Source organism: Bombina bombina, chromosome 9 (genome assembly GCF_027579735.1).
Source record: "Bombina bombina isolate aBomBom1 chromosome 9, aBomBom1.pri, whole genome shotgun sequence".
Taxonomy (NCBI): domain Eukaryota; kingdom Metazoa; phylum Chordata; class Amphibia; order Anura; family Bombinatoridae; genus Bombina; species Bombina bombina.
The window spans coordinates 24,571,540-24,591,073 of NC_069507.1; the positions used below are offsets into that span (position 1 = coordinate 24,571,540).

Below are 19,534 nucleotides of genomic sequence, written 5' to 3' on the forward strand. Positions count from 1 at the left end.
CATACATGTCTATATAAGCCTATATAAGTGTATACATGTGTATACTGTAAATGTGTTTATACGTGTAAATATAAATGTGCATACATACATACATATATACACACACATGTAAACACATAAATACACATGTATACAATTATATACACACACACATCTATCTATAAACATTCATATAGATATAGTGTATAGGTAAAAATATATATTTTACAAAAAATAATCAAATATATTTATATAGAAATATATTTTTTAAAATAAAAAGAACATTTTCTTTCATGTGAAGAACATAGGAACTGAAAGTATTCTAACTCACTTCGGGTTTAGCGCAGTTGGTCTAATGCAGTGTCAGTTTAGCGTGCAAGCGATAACTATGTTTTTTTTACAGAAGAAGTTAGCACCAATGTGGTATCCGAAGTCCTGAAGTCGGTCTTTCGCTTGTGAGCTAACTTTTTACTTTCAATTTGTAATACGTGCGCAAAACCGACCGCAATAAATTTTAACTTTGAGCTCTGTTAGTGCTCAAGCAAAAATGTTGTTTAGCTCTCGACTTGTAAGCTGTCCCAAAATGTAGGTAATTATTCAAAGCTTCTGTTTAATGCATAATTTAATGCTTACATGTGATAACTCTCTTTTCAGTCTTGGTCTCTTTAACCCTTTGGCTAACATAACGCAAAAATAAGTTGCTCGGCAATGGTTTATAGCCGACTATGGCATCCAGGGAGTTAAATACTCTTCTCTATAGTCCTTATTTAAACCAACAACCTTTTGGTGTGAGAACTTTACCTTGCTCCAAGGGGTAGTAAGTAAACTGCTTTGAATCACTGACATCTCCACCTTTTTTGCGCTTTAACTGTAAAAAAACTGTGACCGGACGATCAATCTTCATCTTGTGATACGGCGGTGTCCGAAACACTATGGCATACTAGATGAAAAAAACATATGCGTTAGGTTCAGGTAAAATCTAAAGGGCCTAATGGTTACAGGTATACAATAAGCTGTTCAAAGGTAGAGCAATTTGTATTATATGTGTAATAAATATTGTTGTGTTTGCAGCAGAAGACTAACTCCTTATAAAGTGGAACAAAATAAACATTTGGCAGTTAGCAAAAGATTTTAATGAAACCCTGCACCAATCAATAAAAACACAATGCAGCATGTTGCAGGGTCTGTATCTTAGATCTGCTGATGCACTATAGACACTCTGGGGGAAGTAAACACAATTTTTAAACATAAATTACAGTTAAAGCAGGCAAAATACATACTGTAATTAAAGTACATTGCATAGTTTTTACTACGTATAATAAAATATCTTATGTTAATACCCCTTGAATTAGCCATATTCATTTAACTACAGAATGTGTATGTGAATGTTTTCTGGGTGCTACGATAATTATGTTACATCCTTTATGTTCATCTATTAATTTTGTAACATATTGGAACAATAATATTTAGCCTTTTTTTTTTGCATTGTTTGTTGTGTTGATATTTTGTGTGTGTTAAAATATTTATTTACATTTTATGTATTTGAGTTGTGATTTACAGCACAACAGTGTTTTTTCTTTGTATTGTAACACTAGACCACACATTATATTACTGCTATAAAGCAATACCTTGGTTAAATAAATAAATCAATATTAAGGAAATATACCACAAAATATTAGCTACATTTCTGGATATACAAATAACTATTGCAGACATCAGATCTCACACACTAACACAATATCCTGCAGACATGAAATTACACTGGTTAATGTGATTTGGGAGCTCTGCACAGTAACAAAATTATGTGATGTGATTTTAGTGGGAAATTTAATATAAATTTAAATCAAATAAAATTGTGTACCTGCTTATGTACGTCTGTGGGTGAGAAGTCGCCAAACGCTTGCCAGCCATTGTCATCGTCTTCATAAAAGCGCACTTCTATGTCATCTAGAGAGAGGTAGGACATGTGACTTGGGGGGATACAGTCCGTGCTCTATACCCCTAAACACTGCTCTGGTTACATGTAACTGTCATGTGTCTGTAACATGACGTAAATGACACATATATGCAGAAGTGCTCACACCAAGTAGGGTTGTCAGCTGTCATTGTCATTAGAATAAATATTTATACAAAACAGCCCAGAACAAAACAGCAACTAGGACTGGTTTTAAATGATTGTCTGTTTACAATTAGATACCAATAAATTGAGAAGAAATTTCACCATGATAGGACTTTTATTTCTATATTTTTTCTTTATTTTCTAGTATTTCTACATTGACTTGATCCTTAAAGGGATATAAAACATTGCTCATTTAGTGCAAATAAAAGTAAACTTAAATAACACAGATTGTGTTAAAAACAGCAACAACTTTTCTTGAAAAATGAACTTTTAGAAATTCTCACTGTAGTCGTTGCCTTTAGTGAGATAAAGGAGCTACTATTATAAAAAATACTAAAAGGGACTGTCTAGTCAAAATTATACTTCATGGTTCAGATAGGGCATGTAATTTTGAACAACTTTCCAATTTACTTTTATTGTCAAAAATGCTTTGTTCTTTGGTATTCTTTGTTGAAAGCTAAACCTAGGTCGACTCATATGCTAATTTCCAAGCCCTTGAAGGCCGCCTCTTATATTAGTGCATTTTAAAAGTTTTTCCCAGCTAGAAAGTGCTAGTTCATGTGTGCCATATATATAACATTGTGCTCACTCCCGCAGAGTTATTTATAACTCACCACTGATTGGCGAAAATGCAAGTCTGACAAAAGAACTGCAATAAGGGGGCAGTCTGCAGAGGCTTAGATATAAGGTAATCACAGAGGTTCAAACAATACAAATTCTGGAATAGACTGTCCCTTTAAGTTCTACTGTCACATTATTGTTGCAGTCCTCTTCTGAGCATGGGCAAGATTATAATTAGTGCATGAGTCTACTAGCAACTTCTTCAAAAGGGTAGCTGCTCCTTGTGGAGCTGGGACAGGAAGTAATGGACACTGCACACATGAAGTTAAAAAAAGAAAAAGAAATAAAAGGGAAAAACGTTTAAAATGATGAATAATACATATTGCAATGGTAGAACCTGCTGCTTAGTGCTTTTTATTACATCAATGAAACGTACTGTTTATATCCCTTTAAAGCATACCTGACATGTCAGTAAAATACAATGCAAAGGAAAACTTAAATTAAAGGAAATCAAACCCCAAATGTTTATTTGATGATTCAGAGAGAGCCTGTAATTTTAAACAACTTCCCCCTGTACTTCTATAATCAAATTTGCTCCATTCTCTTGGTATCCTTTATTGAAGAAGCAGCAAAGTATTACTGCGAGCTAACTGAACACATCTGTTGAACCAATGAAAAGAGTAATTTATGTGCAGCCACCAATCAGCAGCTAGTTACCAGTAATGCACTGCTGCTCTTGAGCTTACCTGTTTGCTTTTCAACTAAGGATACCAAGAGACTAAAGCAAATTTGATAATAAAGGTAATTTAGAAAGTTTTGTAAAATCATATGTTCTGACTGAATCATGAAAGAAACATTTTGAGTTTCATGTCCCTTTAAGCAGAGATCCAAAACATTGCTTTCTTTGCTGCTGAGTTTGACCCTTTAAGAACACAGGTTTTCACCAGTTTCTGTTCTTAAATGACACGGGCAATTTTCACATTTTTGCTCACTTTTGGTTTACAATTAATTATCCACTCTTGTCAACATACAAATTAGCCACCATTTTAACAGAAAAAGACCATTCCTGTGATACCCTATATGGGTTTCTTTATAACAATATCTATAAAACTAGTGTAGCTAAAGAGAAATCCCTACAAATGAATTCATCATGTTGTCCTGGTTTTAGGAATACCCCATATGTCTAGCTTTAAAAGTAATTTATAGCAAATACTAGTGTTAAAGCCCGTGTGCACCGGCCAAAATGTTTAAGGAACTGCAGCGCAGCAGTCCCACCGCCCCCTTCAGCCCACCCGCCTGCATCATAACCCTCACACGCCACCAACGATCGGGGACATGAGTGAGTATAGGGGCATGAGTGAGTATAGGGGGCATGAGTGAGTATAGGGGCATGAGTGAGTATAGGGGGCATGAGTGAGTATAAGGGGACATGAGTGAGTATAAGGGGACATGAATGAGTATAGGGGGCATGAGTGCGTATAGGGGGCATGAGTGAGTATAGGGGGCATGAGTGAGTATAAGGGGACATGAGTGAGTATAAGGGGACATGAATGAGTATAGGGGGCATGAGTGCGTATAGGGGGCATGAGTGAGTATAGGGGGCACGAGTGCGTATTCTGTTCTTAAATGACACGGGCAATTTTCACATTTTTGCTCACTTTTTGTTTCCAATTAATTATCCACTCTTGTCAACATACAAATTAGCCACCATTTTATCAGAAAAAGGCCATTCCTGTGATACCCTATATGGGTTTCTTTATAACGATATCTATAAAACTAGTGTAGCTAAAGAGAAATCCCTACAAATGAATTCATCATGTTGTCCTGGTTTTAGGAATACCCCATATGTCTAGCTTTAAAAGTAATTTATAGCAAATACTAGTGTTAAAGCCCGTGTGCACCGGCCAAAATGTTTAAGGAACTGCAGCGCAGCAGTCCCACCGCCCCTTTCAGCCCACCCGCCTGCATCATAACCCTTACACGCCACCAACGATCGGGGACATGAGTGAGTATAGGGGCATGAGTGAGTATAGGGGCATGAGTGAGTATAGGGGCATGAGTGAGTATAAAGGGAATGAGTGAGTATAGGGGCATGAGTGAGTATAGGGGCATGAGTGAGTATAGGGGCATGAGTGAGTATAGGGGGCATGAGTGAATATAGGGGGCATGAGTGAGTATAGGGGGCATGAGTGAGTATAAGGGGCATGAGTGAGTATAGGGGTCATTAATGCGTATAGGGGGCATGAGTGAGTATAGGGGGCATGAGTGAGTGTAAGGGGCATGAGTGAGTATAGGAGGCATGAGTGAGTATAGGGGGCATGAGTGAGTATAAGGGGCATGAGTGAGTATAGGAGGCATGAGTGAGTATAGGGGTCATGAATGCGTATAGGGGGCATGAGTGAGTATAAGGGGCATGATTGAGTATAGGGGTCATGAATGCGTATAGGGGGCATGAGTGAGTATAAGGGGCATGAGTGAGTATAGGAGGCATGAGTGAGTATAGGGGGCATGAGTGAGTATAAGGGGCATGAGTGAGTATAGGAGGCATGAGTGAGTATAAGGGGACATGAGTGAGTATAGGGGGCATGAGTGAGTATAAGGGGCATGAGTGAGTATAGGGGGCATGAATGCATATAGGGGGCATGAGTGAGTATAAGGGGCATGAGTGAGTATAGGAGGCATGAGTGAGTATAGGGGGCATGAGTGAGTATAAGGGGCATGAGTGAGTATAGGAGGCATGAGTGAGTATAAGGGGACATGAGTGAGTATAGGGGGCATGAGTGAGTATAAGGGGACATGAGTGAGTATAGGGGGCATGAGTGAGTATAGGGGGCATGAGTGAGTATAAGGGGACATGAGTGAGTATAGGGGGCATGAGTGAGTATAGGGGGCATGAGTGAGTATAAGGGGCATGAGTGAGTATAAGGGGCATGAGTGAGTATAGGGGGCATGAGTGAGTATAGGGGGCATGAGTGAGTATAGGGGGCATGAGTGAGTATAGGGGGCATGAGTGAGTATAAGGGGACATGAGTGAGTATAGGAGGCATGAGTGAGTATAGGGGGCATGAGTGAGTATAGGGGACATGAGTGAGTATAGGAGGCATGAGTGAGTATAGGGGGCATGAGTGAGTATAAGGGGACATGAGTGAGTATAGGAGGCATGAGTGAGTATAGGGGGCATGAGTGAGTATAGGGGACATGAGTGAGTATAGGGACAAAAAAATAAGCTGAATAGATTTTAACCAAATAAAGGTAGTAAAATATCACCCATAAACATTTGTCTCCAGGAAGTTTTCTTAAATATTGGCACTGCTGTTCAAGCTGTAGGATTGTCAAAAAATATTGCCATATGGGAAATCTCATTTTTTCCATCTTAAAGGGACATAAAACCCAAACAATTTCCTTTATGATTTAGGTAGAACTTACAATTTTAAACAACTTTCCAGTTTACCTCTATTATCAAATTTGCTTCATTATTTCGTTGTCATTTGTTGAAGGAGCAGCAATGCACTACTGGTTTCATATGAACACATGGGGGAGTCAATGACAATCGGTATATATATATATATATATACAGCCACCAATCAGCAGCTAGAACCTAGGTTCTTTGCTGCTCCTAAGCTTACTTAGGCAAATCTTTCTGCATAAGATAACAAAATATGGAAGCAAATTAAATAATAGAAGTAAATTGGAAAGTTAAAATTGTATTCTCTATCTAAATCATGAGTGTCTAATTATGACTTTACTGTCCCTTAAAGGGACATTAAACCCACATTATTTCTTCCATGATTCAGATAGAGAATACCATTTTAAACAGCTTATATTCTTTCCTGAAAAGCATATCTAGATAGGCTCAGTAGCTTCTGATTGGTGGCTGCACATAGATGCATCCTGTGATTGGCTTGCCCGTGTGCATTGCTATTTCTTTAACAAAGGATATCTAAAGAATGAAGCAAATTAGATAATAGAAGTAAATTGGAATGCTGTTTAAAATTGTATTATCTGTCTGAATTATGAAAGAAAAAAATTGGGTTTAATGTCCCTTTAACTACAAAAATACCAAAATGGATTTACTTTACAGTTTTACAATTTAAAACAACTTCCAGTCTAAGGTAAACTGCAAACTTCCTGACAAGTTAGTTAGCAAGAAGCCTTAGACAAAAAACATAATTTATGTAAGAACTTACCTGATAAATTAATTTCTTTCATATTGGCAAGAGTCCATGAGCTAGTGATGTATGGGATATGCAATCCTACCAGGAGGGGCAAAGTTTCCCAAACCTCAAAATGCCTATAAAATACACCCCTCACCACACCCACAATTCAGTTTAAAGAATAGCCAAGTAGTGGGGTTATAGAAAAAGGAGTAGAAAGCATAAAAAAAGGATCTGTAAATATAATTGTGCTTTATACAAAAAAATACAACCACCATAAAAAGGGTGGGTCTCATGGACTCTTGCCAATATGAAAGAAATGTATTTATCAGGTAAGTTCTTACATAAATTATGTTTTCTTTCATGTAATTGGCAAGAGTCCATGACCTAGTGACGTATGGGATAGTAATACCAAAGATGTGGAACTCCACAGAAGATTAGATAGATCATTAGAGATAAGCAGAGGAATCAAACTGAAACAGCTGCCTGAAGAACTTTTCTACCAAAAACTGCTTTCGAAGAGGCAAATACATAAAAACGGTAGAATTTAGTCAATGTATGCAAAGACAACAAAGTAGCTGCTTTGCAAATCTGATCAACTGAAGCTTCATTCTTAAAAGCCCACAAAGTGGAAACTGATCTAGTAGAATGAGCTGTTATTCTCTGAGGCGGGCCTGACCCGACTCCAAATAAGCTTGATGAATAAAAGCTTTAACCAGGATGCCAAGGAAATGGCAGAAGCTTTCTGACCTTTCCTAGGACCAGAAAAGACAACAAATAGACTAGAAGTCTTCCTGAAATCTTTAGTAGCCTCAACATAATATTTCAAAGCTCTTACATTATCCTATTAATGTTGTTAGAATTCAAAACTTTAGGTAAAAACTGAAATGAAGTCCGCAAAACCGCCTTATCCTGATGGAAAATCAAAAAAGGAGACTCACAAGAAAGAGCAGATAATTCGGAAACTCTTCTAGCAGAAGAGATAGCCAAAAGGAACAACACTTTCCAAGAAAGTAGTTTAATAGCCAAAGAATACATAGGCTCAAAAGGAGGAGCCTGTAAAGCCTTAAAAACCAAATTAAGACTCCAAGGAGGAGAGATTGATTTAGTGACAGGCTTGATACGGACCAAAGCCTGCACAAAACAGTGAATATAAGGAAGCTTAGCAATCTTTCTGTGAAATAAAACAGAAAGAGCAGAGATTTGTCCCTTCAAGGAACTTGCAGACAAACCTTTATCCAAACCATCCTTAAGAAACTGTAAAATTCTAGGAATTCTAAAAGAATGCCAGGAGAATTTATGAGAAGAACACCATGAAATATAAGTCTTCCAAACTCGATAATAAATCTTGCTAGAAACAGATTTACGAGCTTGTAACGTAGTATCAATCACTGAGTCAGAGAAACCTCTATGACTAAGCACTAAGCAATCAATTTCCATACCTTAAAATTTAACGATTTGAGATCCTGATGGAAACGGTCCTTGAGACAGAAGGTCTGGTCTTAAAGGAAGTGGCCAAGATTGGCAACTTGACATCCGGACAAGATCCGCATACCAAAACCTGTGAGGCCATGCTGGTGCTACCAGAAACACAAACGATTGTTCCATGATGATCTTGGAGATCACTATTGGAAGTAGAACTAGAGGCAGAAAGATATAAGCAGGTTGATAAAACCAAGGAACTGCTAACGCATCCACCGACTCCGCCTGAGGATCCCTGGACCTGGACAAGTACCTGGGAAGTATCTTGTTTAGATGGGAAGCCATCAGATCTATTTCTGGAAGACCCCACATCTGAAAAAACACATTTAGATGGAGAGACCACTCCCCCGGATGTAAAGTCTGACGGCTGAGATAATCCGCTTCCCAATTGTCTACACCTTGGATATGTACCGCAGAAATTAGACAAGAGCTGGATTCTACCCAAGAAAGTGTCCAAGATACTTCTACATAGCTAGGAGACTGTGAGTCCCACCCTGATGATTGACATATGCCACAGTTGTGATACTGTCTGTCTGAAAACAAATTAATGGTTCTCTCTTCAACAGAGGCCAAACCTGAAGAGCCCTGAAAATAGCATGGAGTTCTGAAATATTGATTGGTAACCTCGCCTCTTGAGATTTCCAAACCCCTTGTGCTGTCAGAGATCCCCAGACAGCTCCCCAACCTGAAAGACTTGCATTTGTTGTGATTACAGTCCAGGTTGGATGAACAAAAGAGGCCCCTTGAGCTATACGATGGTGATATAACCACCAAGTTAGAGAGAGTCGAACATTGGGATTTAAGGATATTAATTGTGATATCCTTCTATAATCCATTGATTCAGCATACAAAGCTGAAGAGGTCTCATATGAAAACAAACAAAGGGGATCGCGTCCAATGCTGCAGTCATGAGACCTAAAACTTCAATGCACATAGCCACTGAAGGGAATGATTGAGACTGAAGGTTTCGACAAGCTGAAACCAATTTTATTCGTCTCTTGTCTGTTAGAGACAGAGTCATGGACACTGAATCTATCTGGAAACCTAAAAAGGTGACCCTTCTCTGAGGAATCAAGGAACTTTAATCTGCCCCCCACCAGCTGAGCTGGAAATAGGGCTGCATCTACAAGCAGACTTTGGGGCTGGCTTTGGTTTCTTAAAAGGCTTGGATTTATTTCAACTTGAAGAAGGTTTCCAATTGGAACCAGATTCTTTGGGGCAAGGATTGGCTTTCTGTTCCTTATTCTGTCGAAAAAAACGAAAACGATTAGAAGCTTTAGATTTGCCCTTAGATCTTTTATCTTGAGGTAAAAAAACTCCCTTCCCCCCCAGTGACAGTTGAAATAATTGAATACAACTGAGAACCAAATAAATTGTTACATTGGAAAGAAAGAGATAGTAATCTAGACTTAGATACCATGTCAGCATTCCAATATTTGAGCCACAAAGCTCTTCTAGCTAAAATAGCTAAAGACATAGATTTAACATCAATATTGATGATATCAAAAATAGCATCACAGATAAAATGATTAGCATGTTGACGCAAGCGAACAATGCTAGACAAATCAGGATCTGTTTCCTGTTGCGCTATGCAGCTGCAACATCAGCCATGGATATAGCAGGCCTAAGAATGTAGCCAGAACATAAATAAGCTTTCCTTAGATAAGATTCAAGTTTCCTATCTAAAGGGTCCTTAAAAGAAGTACTATATTCCATAGGAATAGTAGTACATTTGGCAAGAGTAGAAATAGCCCCATCAACTTTGGGGATTTTTTCCCCAAAACTCCAATCTAACTGCTGGCAAAGGATACAACTTTTTAAAACTAGAAGAAGGAATAAAAGAAGTACCAGGCCTATTTCATTCCTTTGAAATTATATCAGAAATAGCATCAGGAACTGGAAAAACCTCTGGAGTAACCACAGGAGGTTTATAAACTGAATTTAAACGTTTACTAGTTTTAGTATAAAGATGACTAGTTTCCTCAATATCCAAAGTAATCAACAACTCTTTTAACAAGGAACGAATATACTCCATCTTAAAGAGATAAGTAGATTTGTCAGTGTCAATATCTGAGGTAGGATCTTCTGAACCAGATAGATCCTCATCAGAGGAGGATAATTCAGTATGTTGTCGGTCATTTGAAATTTCATCAACCTTATGAGAAGTTTTAAAAGAGCTTTTACGTTTATTAGAAGGTGGAATAGTAGACAAAGCCTTCTGAATCGCATCAGCAATAAAATCTTTTATATTCACAGGGATATCATGTACATTAGATGTTAAAGGAACAACAGGCATTGTACTAGCACTGATGGATATATTTTCTGCATGTAAAAGCTTATCATGACAACTGTTACATACTACAGCTGGAGATAATCTCCGCTAATTTACAACAGATACACTTAGCTTTGGTAGAACTGTTATCAGGCAGTAGAGTTCCAACAGTGGTTTCTGAGACAGGATCAGATTGAGACATCTTGCAAATGTAAGAGAAAAAACAACATATAAAGCAAAATTATCAATTTCCTTATATGGCAGTTTCAGGAATGGGAAAAAAATGCAAACAACATAGCCCTCTGAGCATAAAAAAGGCAAGAGGCATATAGGAAGTGGGGCTTAAATAATTAAATTATTTGGCGGCAAGTATGACGCACAACGCAAAATGAAATTTTTTGGTGCTAAAAACATCCGGAAATGACGCAACTCGCGTCATGGCAGACGCAACCTTGTGTAAGGAAACTTGGCGTCAACTAAGACGCCGGAAATTACAAAATGACCGAACGTACCTTCGCGCCAAAAAAATTCTCGCGCCAAGAATGACGCAATAAATATCAGCATTTTGCGACCTCGCAAGCCTAATTTTGCCAGCGAAAATTAATGAAAAAGCAGTCAATTTGAAGAAAAGAATATACTCCAGGTAAGAAAAAATAACTTCCTAAATATGTTTCCCAATTTTGAAACTGATAGTCTGCAAAAGGAAATATACATAAACCTGACTCATGGCAAATATAAGTACAATACATATATTTAAAACTTTATATTAGTACATAAAGTGCCAAACCATAGCTGAGAGAGTCTTAAGTAATAAAAACATACTTACCGAAAGACACCCATCCACATATAGCAGATAGCCAAACCAGTACTGAAAAAGTATCAGTAGAGGTAATGGAATATGAGAGTATATCGTCGATCTGAAAAAGGGAGGTAGGAGATTAATCTCTACGACCGATAACAGAGAACCTTTGAAAAGATTTCCGTGAGGAAAACCATAGAATCAATAGGTGATAATCCCTTCGCATCCCTCTGACAAACACTGTACTCAGAGGAATCAGGCTTCAAAATGCTGAGAAGCGCATATCAACTAAGAAAATCTAGCACAAACTTACTTCACCACCTCCATAGGGAGGCAAAGTTTGTAAAACTGAATTGTGGGTGTGGTGAGGGGTGTATTTATAGGCATTTTGAGGCTTGGGAAACTTTGCCCCTCCTGGTAGGATTGTATATCCCATATGTCACTAGCTCATGGACTCTTGCCAATTACATGAAAGAAAATGCATTAAACTCAGAAAAACTGCACAGTTGTGTACAATAGGTATATTAGACAGCTGCCTATAAAGTCCTCCTTTCACACATCATACTGTGGGATAAAAAATACAGTAAGACCTCACATTCAGTTACACCTTTAAATGTATAGTCACCTTTTTGGACTTTATCGCAGAGTAGATATACTTCATCCCCTCCTTTTACAGAGCCTGCAGTTTTATCCATTCGTGAAATGCGCAGGTTTGATGCTCCAGGAGATTCTACAAAATGAGTTAATAAAATATGAGATAAAGTCAATAAAAATGTCATATTGTAGGGACTAATAGAAATGGTATTATTGTTACAAAGACATGAAGGATTCAGGAGAGATATAATAGGTTTAGAGTCAGAATGTACCATGACTAGGGGAGTATTTTGGCAACCAGATCTGTGCCTAGGGCAGAATGATTTGAGGGGAGGGGTATTTTGGCTGTAGTTCTATGACATGATGACTTCACACTCCTGCGTTCTCATTGTTTTCCTGTCATCAGGATGTGAAATTGTTGGAGTGGGGGAATTGAGTGGCAGCCTAGGCAGCACAAAAACTAAATGCACAACTGACCATGACTACTGTAGTAAATTTACTGAAATGTCTTTTTACAAAACGCACAATCGCAATATAATAATGTGTAGTTTCTCTATTAACCACAAGGTGTCAGCACATACCTCTTATTCATGACACCAAGGATCAAATATTTGGGGCCAGATTACGAGTGGAGCGCAAATGTTTGCATGTAAGTGATAAAAGGTTTATCGCAGGGGTTTGCGCTCGCCGGGCTTACCGCTTGTATTATAAGTTAAAAGTGAGCGCGATCGCTTGAGTGCAATTGCAATTTACGCTAGAATGATTAGTGCAACTTCAGAGCTCTGGTTAACTGTTTTGCAAAACATAAAAGTATCAAAAATGCATTACAAAGTACAGTTACATGTTAACACTGTCTAATAAAAATGATTAACAAAAAATATTGCACAAAAGGGCTCAAAGAGGTCTCTGGTGTTAGAAAAAAAGGCAGACAAAGGGCTATAACATATACATACATATATCTTTAAAAAATAATATCTATATATTTGTCTATATATGTGTACATAAGTATTTATATGTGTATATATGTACAGTATTTATATGTGTATATATGTATTTATGTATTTATATGTGTTTATATGTACAGTATTTATATGTGTATATATGTACAGTATTTATATGTGTATATATGTATTTATGTATTTATATGTGTATATATGTATTTATGTATTTATATGTGTATATATGTATTTATGTACAGTATTTATATGTGTATATATGTATTTATGTATTTATATGTGTATATATGTATTTATATGTGTATATATGTATTTATATGTGTTTATATGTATTTATGTATTTATATGTGTATATATGTATTTATGTACAGTATTTATATGTGTATATATGTACAGTATTTATATGTGTATATATGTATTTATGTATTTATGTGTGTATATATGTATTTACGTACAGTATTTATATGTGTATATATGTATTTATGTATTTATATGTGTTTATATGTATTTATGTATTTATGTGTGTATATATGTATTTACGTACAGTATTTATATGTGTATATATGTATTTATGTATTTATATGTGTATATATGTATTTATGTATTTATATGTGTATATATGTATTTATGTACAGTATTTATATGTGTATATATGTATTTATGTATTTATATGTGTATATATGTATTTATGTATTTAAATGTTACATACAAGAGAAATGTCGAAAGATATTCAGCGCTACAAATACTAAAAATATATAAATATATGTGGTGTTATATCAAATGAAATGTCTCTCTGGTGGAGTAGACAAATGCCCTTGATCTCACAAAGGCAGTCCAAGTGGTGAATATGGACAGGTTAGTTAGATCTTATACGTTCAAGATGTGGTTTTGCCAATAAGTCTTTACAATAACTGCAACAATGGTACTAGGAGACAAGTGGTATGCCCTTACCAGAGGGTACCTTTGGTAAGGGCATACCACTTGTACCATTGTTGCAGTTATTGTAAAGACTTATTGGCAAAACCACATCTTGAACTTATAAGATCTACCTAACCTGTCCATATTCACCACTTGGACTGCCTTTGTGAGATCAAGGGCATTTGTCTACTCCACCAGAGAGACATTTCATTTGATATAACACCACATATATTTATATATTTTTAGTATTTGTAGCACTGAATATCTTTTGACATTTCTCTTGTATGTAATTTTTCCATCAGTGTCAGGGGTACACTGAATCGTATACATTCATGCAGCTCAATACCTACACCAATCAAGTCTATTAAGAGTTTACAGGGAACATATACATCCCAGATCTACATATCTCTTAAACAGGTGTAGAAATTTACAAACATTTTCTCAATATATGACTACATTTACCTATCTGTTTATGGAACAACTGAGCGCTGGTACCTTTCTTGAATACATTCTACCTCATGTATTTATATGTGTATATATGTATTTATGTACAGTATTTATATGTGTATATATGTATTTATGTATTTATATGCGTACATATGTATTTATGTATTTATATGTGCATATATGTATTTATATGTGTATATATGTATTTATGTATTTATATGCGTACATATGTATTTATGTATTTATATGTGCATATATGTATTTATGTATTTATATGTGTATATATGTATTTATGTATTTATATGCATACATATGTATTTATATGTGTATATATGTATTTATGTATTTATATGTGTATATATGTATTTATGTTTGTATATGTGTATATATGTATTTATATGTGTATATATGTATTTATATGTGTATATATGTATTTATGTATTTATATGTGTATATATGTATATATGTATTTATATGTGCATATATGTATTTATGTATTTATATGTGTATATATGTATTTATATGTGTATATATGTATTTATGTATTTTTATATGTAGAGAACAATAAACACGTGTGCATAAGATAGGCAGTTTTATGTAGTTTCATGACATCCTCTAGCTAAATTGTGTATCATTGACAATTATTTACTCCTCTCATCAGACTTTATGTAGATGCAATGTACATGAGTAAGACTGCACATATGGGGGCAGATATTGCAGCATTGCTGTGTGGGACAGAAGGAAAAAGACTCGTGCAGCTCATATCAGAAAGTAACATAAAATTACTGTGTGTAGTAATCATCACAGTCAGCCAGGGGTTAACACTGATTCTCATTCACACAGTGGGATTCTCTCACAAGTTAGATCATATGACCCCCATCTGTGTCTGATACAGAGCAGTATTCGCCAGTGTAAATGGTATCTGGGCATTACAAATGGGGCCTGTGTATAACTGACCCTAATCTTATCAAGAACACGTCTTCAAGACTGGTTTGTTTAGGAGAGGAAATAACTGGTAAGATGTAAATATGTTACAAAGGATTAAAGACCCATTGCAGTCCTCACCAGCACACAAGGAGTTAATAGTATACGTTTAGTGTACAGTACAAACCGAGCTCTGTTACCAGTGTGGGAGGAATCCACTGAAAAGTCATCAGATCTAATCTCACTTTCTGTTTTAAAGTGGAAACTTATTTCTGTGTTACTCATTCTATGATTATTTTGACTGCGTTTGTGTATTTGATAAAAAAAATTCCACTCTCTGTCACATAAAGTATCTTCTGAAGTTCTGAAATTAAATGGGAAATTTAGGCAAAAAAAAACAAAATCTTTATCTTCAGAAAACCCAGTTGGGGCTTTACCATAAACCCCCTGCTAGTCACAGAAAGTTACTGCCCCTGAAGGATACAGAGCACTGCTCTCTTAGAGGGTAACCGTCTGCTATAGAAGTTTACTGCTACCATAGAGGGTAACTGGGCATCTCTGCTATAGAAGTTTACTGCTACCATAGAGGGTAACCGGCATCTCTGCTATAGAAGTTTACTGCTGCCATAGAGGGTACCTGGGCATCTCTGCTATAGAGGGTAACTGGGCATCTCTGCTATAGAGGGTAACTGGGCATCTCTGCTATAGAGGGTAACTGGGCATCTCTACCATAGAGGGTAACTGGGCATCTCTGCTATAGAGGTTTACTGCTACCATAGAGAGTAACTGGGCATCTCTGTTAAAGAAGTTTACTGCTACCATAGAGGGTAACTGGGCATCTCTGCTATAGAAGTTTACTGCCACCATAGAGGGTAACTGGGCATCTCTGCTATAGAAGTTTACTGCCACCATAGAGGGTAACTGGGCATCTCTGCTATAGAAGTTTACTGCTACCATAGAGGGTAACTGGGCATCTCTGTTAAAGAAGTTTACTGCTACCATAGAGGGTAACTGGGTATCTCTGCTATAGAAGTTTACTGCCACCCTAGAGGGTAACTGGGTATCTCTGCTATAGAAGTTTACTGCCACCATAGAGGGTAACTGGGCATCTCTGCTATAGAAGTTTACTGCTACCATAGAGGGTAACTGGGCATCTCTGCTATAGAGATTTACTGCTACCATAGAGGGTAACTGGGCATCTCTGCTATAGAGGTTTACTGCTACCATAGAGGGTAACTGGGCATCTCTGCTATAGAAGTTTACTGCTACCATAGAGGGTAACTGGGCATCTCTGCTATAGAGATTTACTGCTACCATAGAGGGTAACTGGGCATCTCTGCTATAGAAGTTTACTGCTACCATAGAGGGTAACTGGGCATCTCTGCTATAGAAGTTTACTGCTACCATAGAAGGTAACCGGCATCTCTGCTATAGAAGTTTACTGCTGCCATACAGGGTAACTGGGCATCTCTGCTATAGAAGTTTACTGCTACCATAGAGGGTAACTGGGCATCTCTGCTATAGAAGTTTACTGCCACCATAGAGGGTAACTGGGCATCTCTGTTAAAGAAGTTTACTGCTGCCATACAGGGTAACTGGGCATCTCTGCTATAGAAGTTTACTGCTACCATAAAGGGTAACTGGGCATCTCTGCTATAGAAGTTTACTGCTACCATACAGGGTAACTGGGCATCTCTGCTATAGAAGTTTACTGCTACCATAAAGGGTAACTGGGCATCTCTGCTATAGAAGTTTACTGCTACCATAGAGGGTAACTGGGCATCTCTGCTATAGAAGTTTACTGCTACCATAAAGGGTAACTGGGCATCTCTGCTATAGAAGTTTACTGCTACCATAGAGGGTAACTGGGCATCTCTGCTATAGAAGTTTACTGCTACCATAGATGGTCATGGGGAATCACTCTCATAGAGGGTAACTGGATATCATTCCCTTTCAAGCTCTGAGTTGAATGTATGACATAGGTTGTTTGCACTACTCACTGGATTTTTGTATGCAAAAATTTGTCACACAGGTAAAAATAAGTTCACCCAAAATGCCTGTAAAGTCAAAAGATAAGAAATCTAAAATGTCGAATATTAGCTCAGATATTATTGTTGATGCAACTTTGCCCGTAATTGATACACAAACCTTGATAGTACAACTTACTGGAATTTTCGCGCCACAATTTGATATGATTAAAAAGGAGCTATCTGGTATTGCTACAGAAATAGCTTTCCTTTCCGTAGAGGTTAGACCAGTGATTTTCAACCTTTTTTTTGCCGTGGCACACTTTTTTACATAAAAAAAATCCTGTGGCACACCACCATCCCATACTGTATGTATTGTGCTGTCATGCCATGCCTCCTACAAACTATACGTGACATATTGATATTCATTCACAAACAATCATAATGATTGTCTGTGAATGAATGTCAATATGTCATGGTTGTAAATGATGCCTGCCTGCCTGTGTGTGATGAGCCTGTCACATACCTCTCAATATTTCAAAATTTGAAAGAGGGACACCCCTGCACTGGGAATAAAAAACAAACAAAATTTAAAAAATATGTCACACTGTTGTCAGTCTGTGGCAGCATACCTGAGGATCTCTCACGGCACACTAGTGGGCCGCGGCACACTGGTTGAAAAACACTGGGTTAGACAATTTTCCTCTAGAATTAGTGAAGCAGGAAATAGTATCTTAGATCTAGAGGATCCTGTCAACACCCAGGAAAGCACAATCCAAAAACAAGACTCTAAAATTTCGAATATGCAGTTGCGCCTGGAAGATCTGTATGATCACTCCAGGCGCAACAACATTAGGATAGTGGGTCTCCCTGAGAACGCTGAATTTGAGGATTTAATGAACTTTACTTCTACAGTATTGCCTCAAGCCTTAGGGATACCTGCTCAACAGCTTCCCTTAATAATAGAAAAAGCGCCTAGAATTAATGCCAGGAAAAACCATACTAATGACACGTTTAGGAGTAGAATATGTGTATTTAAGTTATTAAAATTCCAAGACAAAATAGAATTACTTAAATTATTCAAGAGAAATGGTCCTCTTATGCTGGGAAATAATAAGATTTTTTTATTCCAAGATTTTTCTAATGAGACTTCTCTTAAAGTGAATGTTAATTCAGAAGAATCGGTGCCCGGTTTTTAATAATCCTATTAAAAACAAGGTCACTTTAATTCATCAAAATTTACATTTTACTCGTTTTCTTCAAATACTTACCTTTTAATCTTCACAGCCGCTCCAGCGATTTCCCCAGCCGTCGGAAGCCTCTTCATACGTCAGAAATGACGAATCCGGCTTCCTCCAATCTAGGCTCCCCCCCCCCCCCGGGGGGGAATCATGGCCTGAGGCAACGCAGTGATTGGAGGATTTGTCATTTTGGACCCGCAAAGAGGGCTTGTGACGGGCAGAGGAAGCGCTGCAGTGGCTGTCAGGATTAAAAGGTAAGTATTTGAAGAAAACAAGTGAAATGTAAATATTGATGAATTAAAGTGACCTTGTTTTTAATAGGATTATTAAAAACCGGGCACCGATTCATCTGAATTTACATTTAAGAGAAAGCTCATGGCCCCGTTTTGTACCCAACTAATTAATAAAGGAGTTCAAGCCCGCATGATATACCCTGCAAAAATCATAGTTGTTGACAATGGAACTAAGTTAGTCTTTAATGAAGTATCAGAAATTAAGGAATTTAATTAAGCAGAGGCCACTCTCAGTTATCTATGAAACACTTCTAAATGGGTTTAAGTCAAGGCAATTAGAAGACCTCTATAATAAATGGGAAAACAGCATACCTATCTGCAGAGAAGATAAAATTATACAAATCAGTTTGGGGACAATACATAAACTGGAGAACTCAATGGCAGGAAGGGAATCACATTTTAGACTTATGCACCAAGATTACTTAACTCCGAATAGAGTTTGTAAGTGGAATAAAGAGGTGGAGAATAAGTGTATTAAATGCTCAAGAACTAATCCGGACTTACTCCATTTGGTATATGAATGCCCTAAACAATTTCAATTGTGGTCGAAAGTGGGCTTTTGGCTTTCTAGTATATTAAAATTAGATATAAAACTATCATCAGTAAATGTTTTTTTCCTCACACACTCTCCTCTATGGGGGGGAAATAATAGATTCATACATAAAGTGATAATAAAAACAAGATCATTGATCTTTTCCTGCCGGATCAATAAAAATTCTCCAAATGTTAGTCATATTAAGAAGGCAATGCTAAAAGAAGGCATTCTTGAAGCATATGACTATAAAAAGTTTTCCCCTTTCAAAGTAGATAAATTCTTTAATGTCTGGG

At 37.0% G+C, this 19,534-nt stretch overlaps 1 protein-coding gene across 2 annotated transcripts in view; it reads right to left on the reverse strand.

Moving 5' to 3' along the window:
- Positions 1–19,534, reverse strand: part of NFKB2 (nuclear factor kappa B subunit 2) — a 178,584-nt gene that overhangs the window by 52,281 nt on the left and 106,769 nt on the right. For both annotated transcript variants that reach the window (XM_053691952.1, XM_053691953.1), the window contains exons 8-10: positions 11,992–12,096; positions 1,841–1,926; positions 781–919 (exon numbers count right to left, since the gene is read on the reverse strand). In XM_053691952.1, the coding sequence (XP_053547927.1) occupies positions 781–919; positions 1,841–1,926; positions 11,992–12,096 (330 nt within the window). The remainder of the gene's footprint in view (positions 1–780; positions 920–1,840; positions 1,927–11,991; positions 12,097–19,534) is intronic.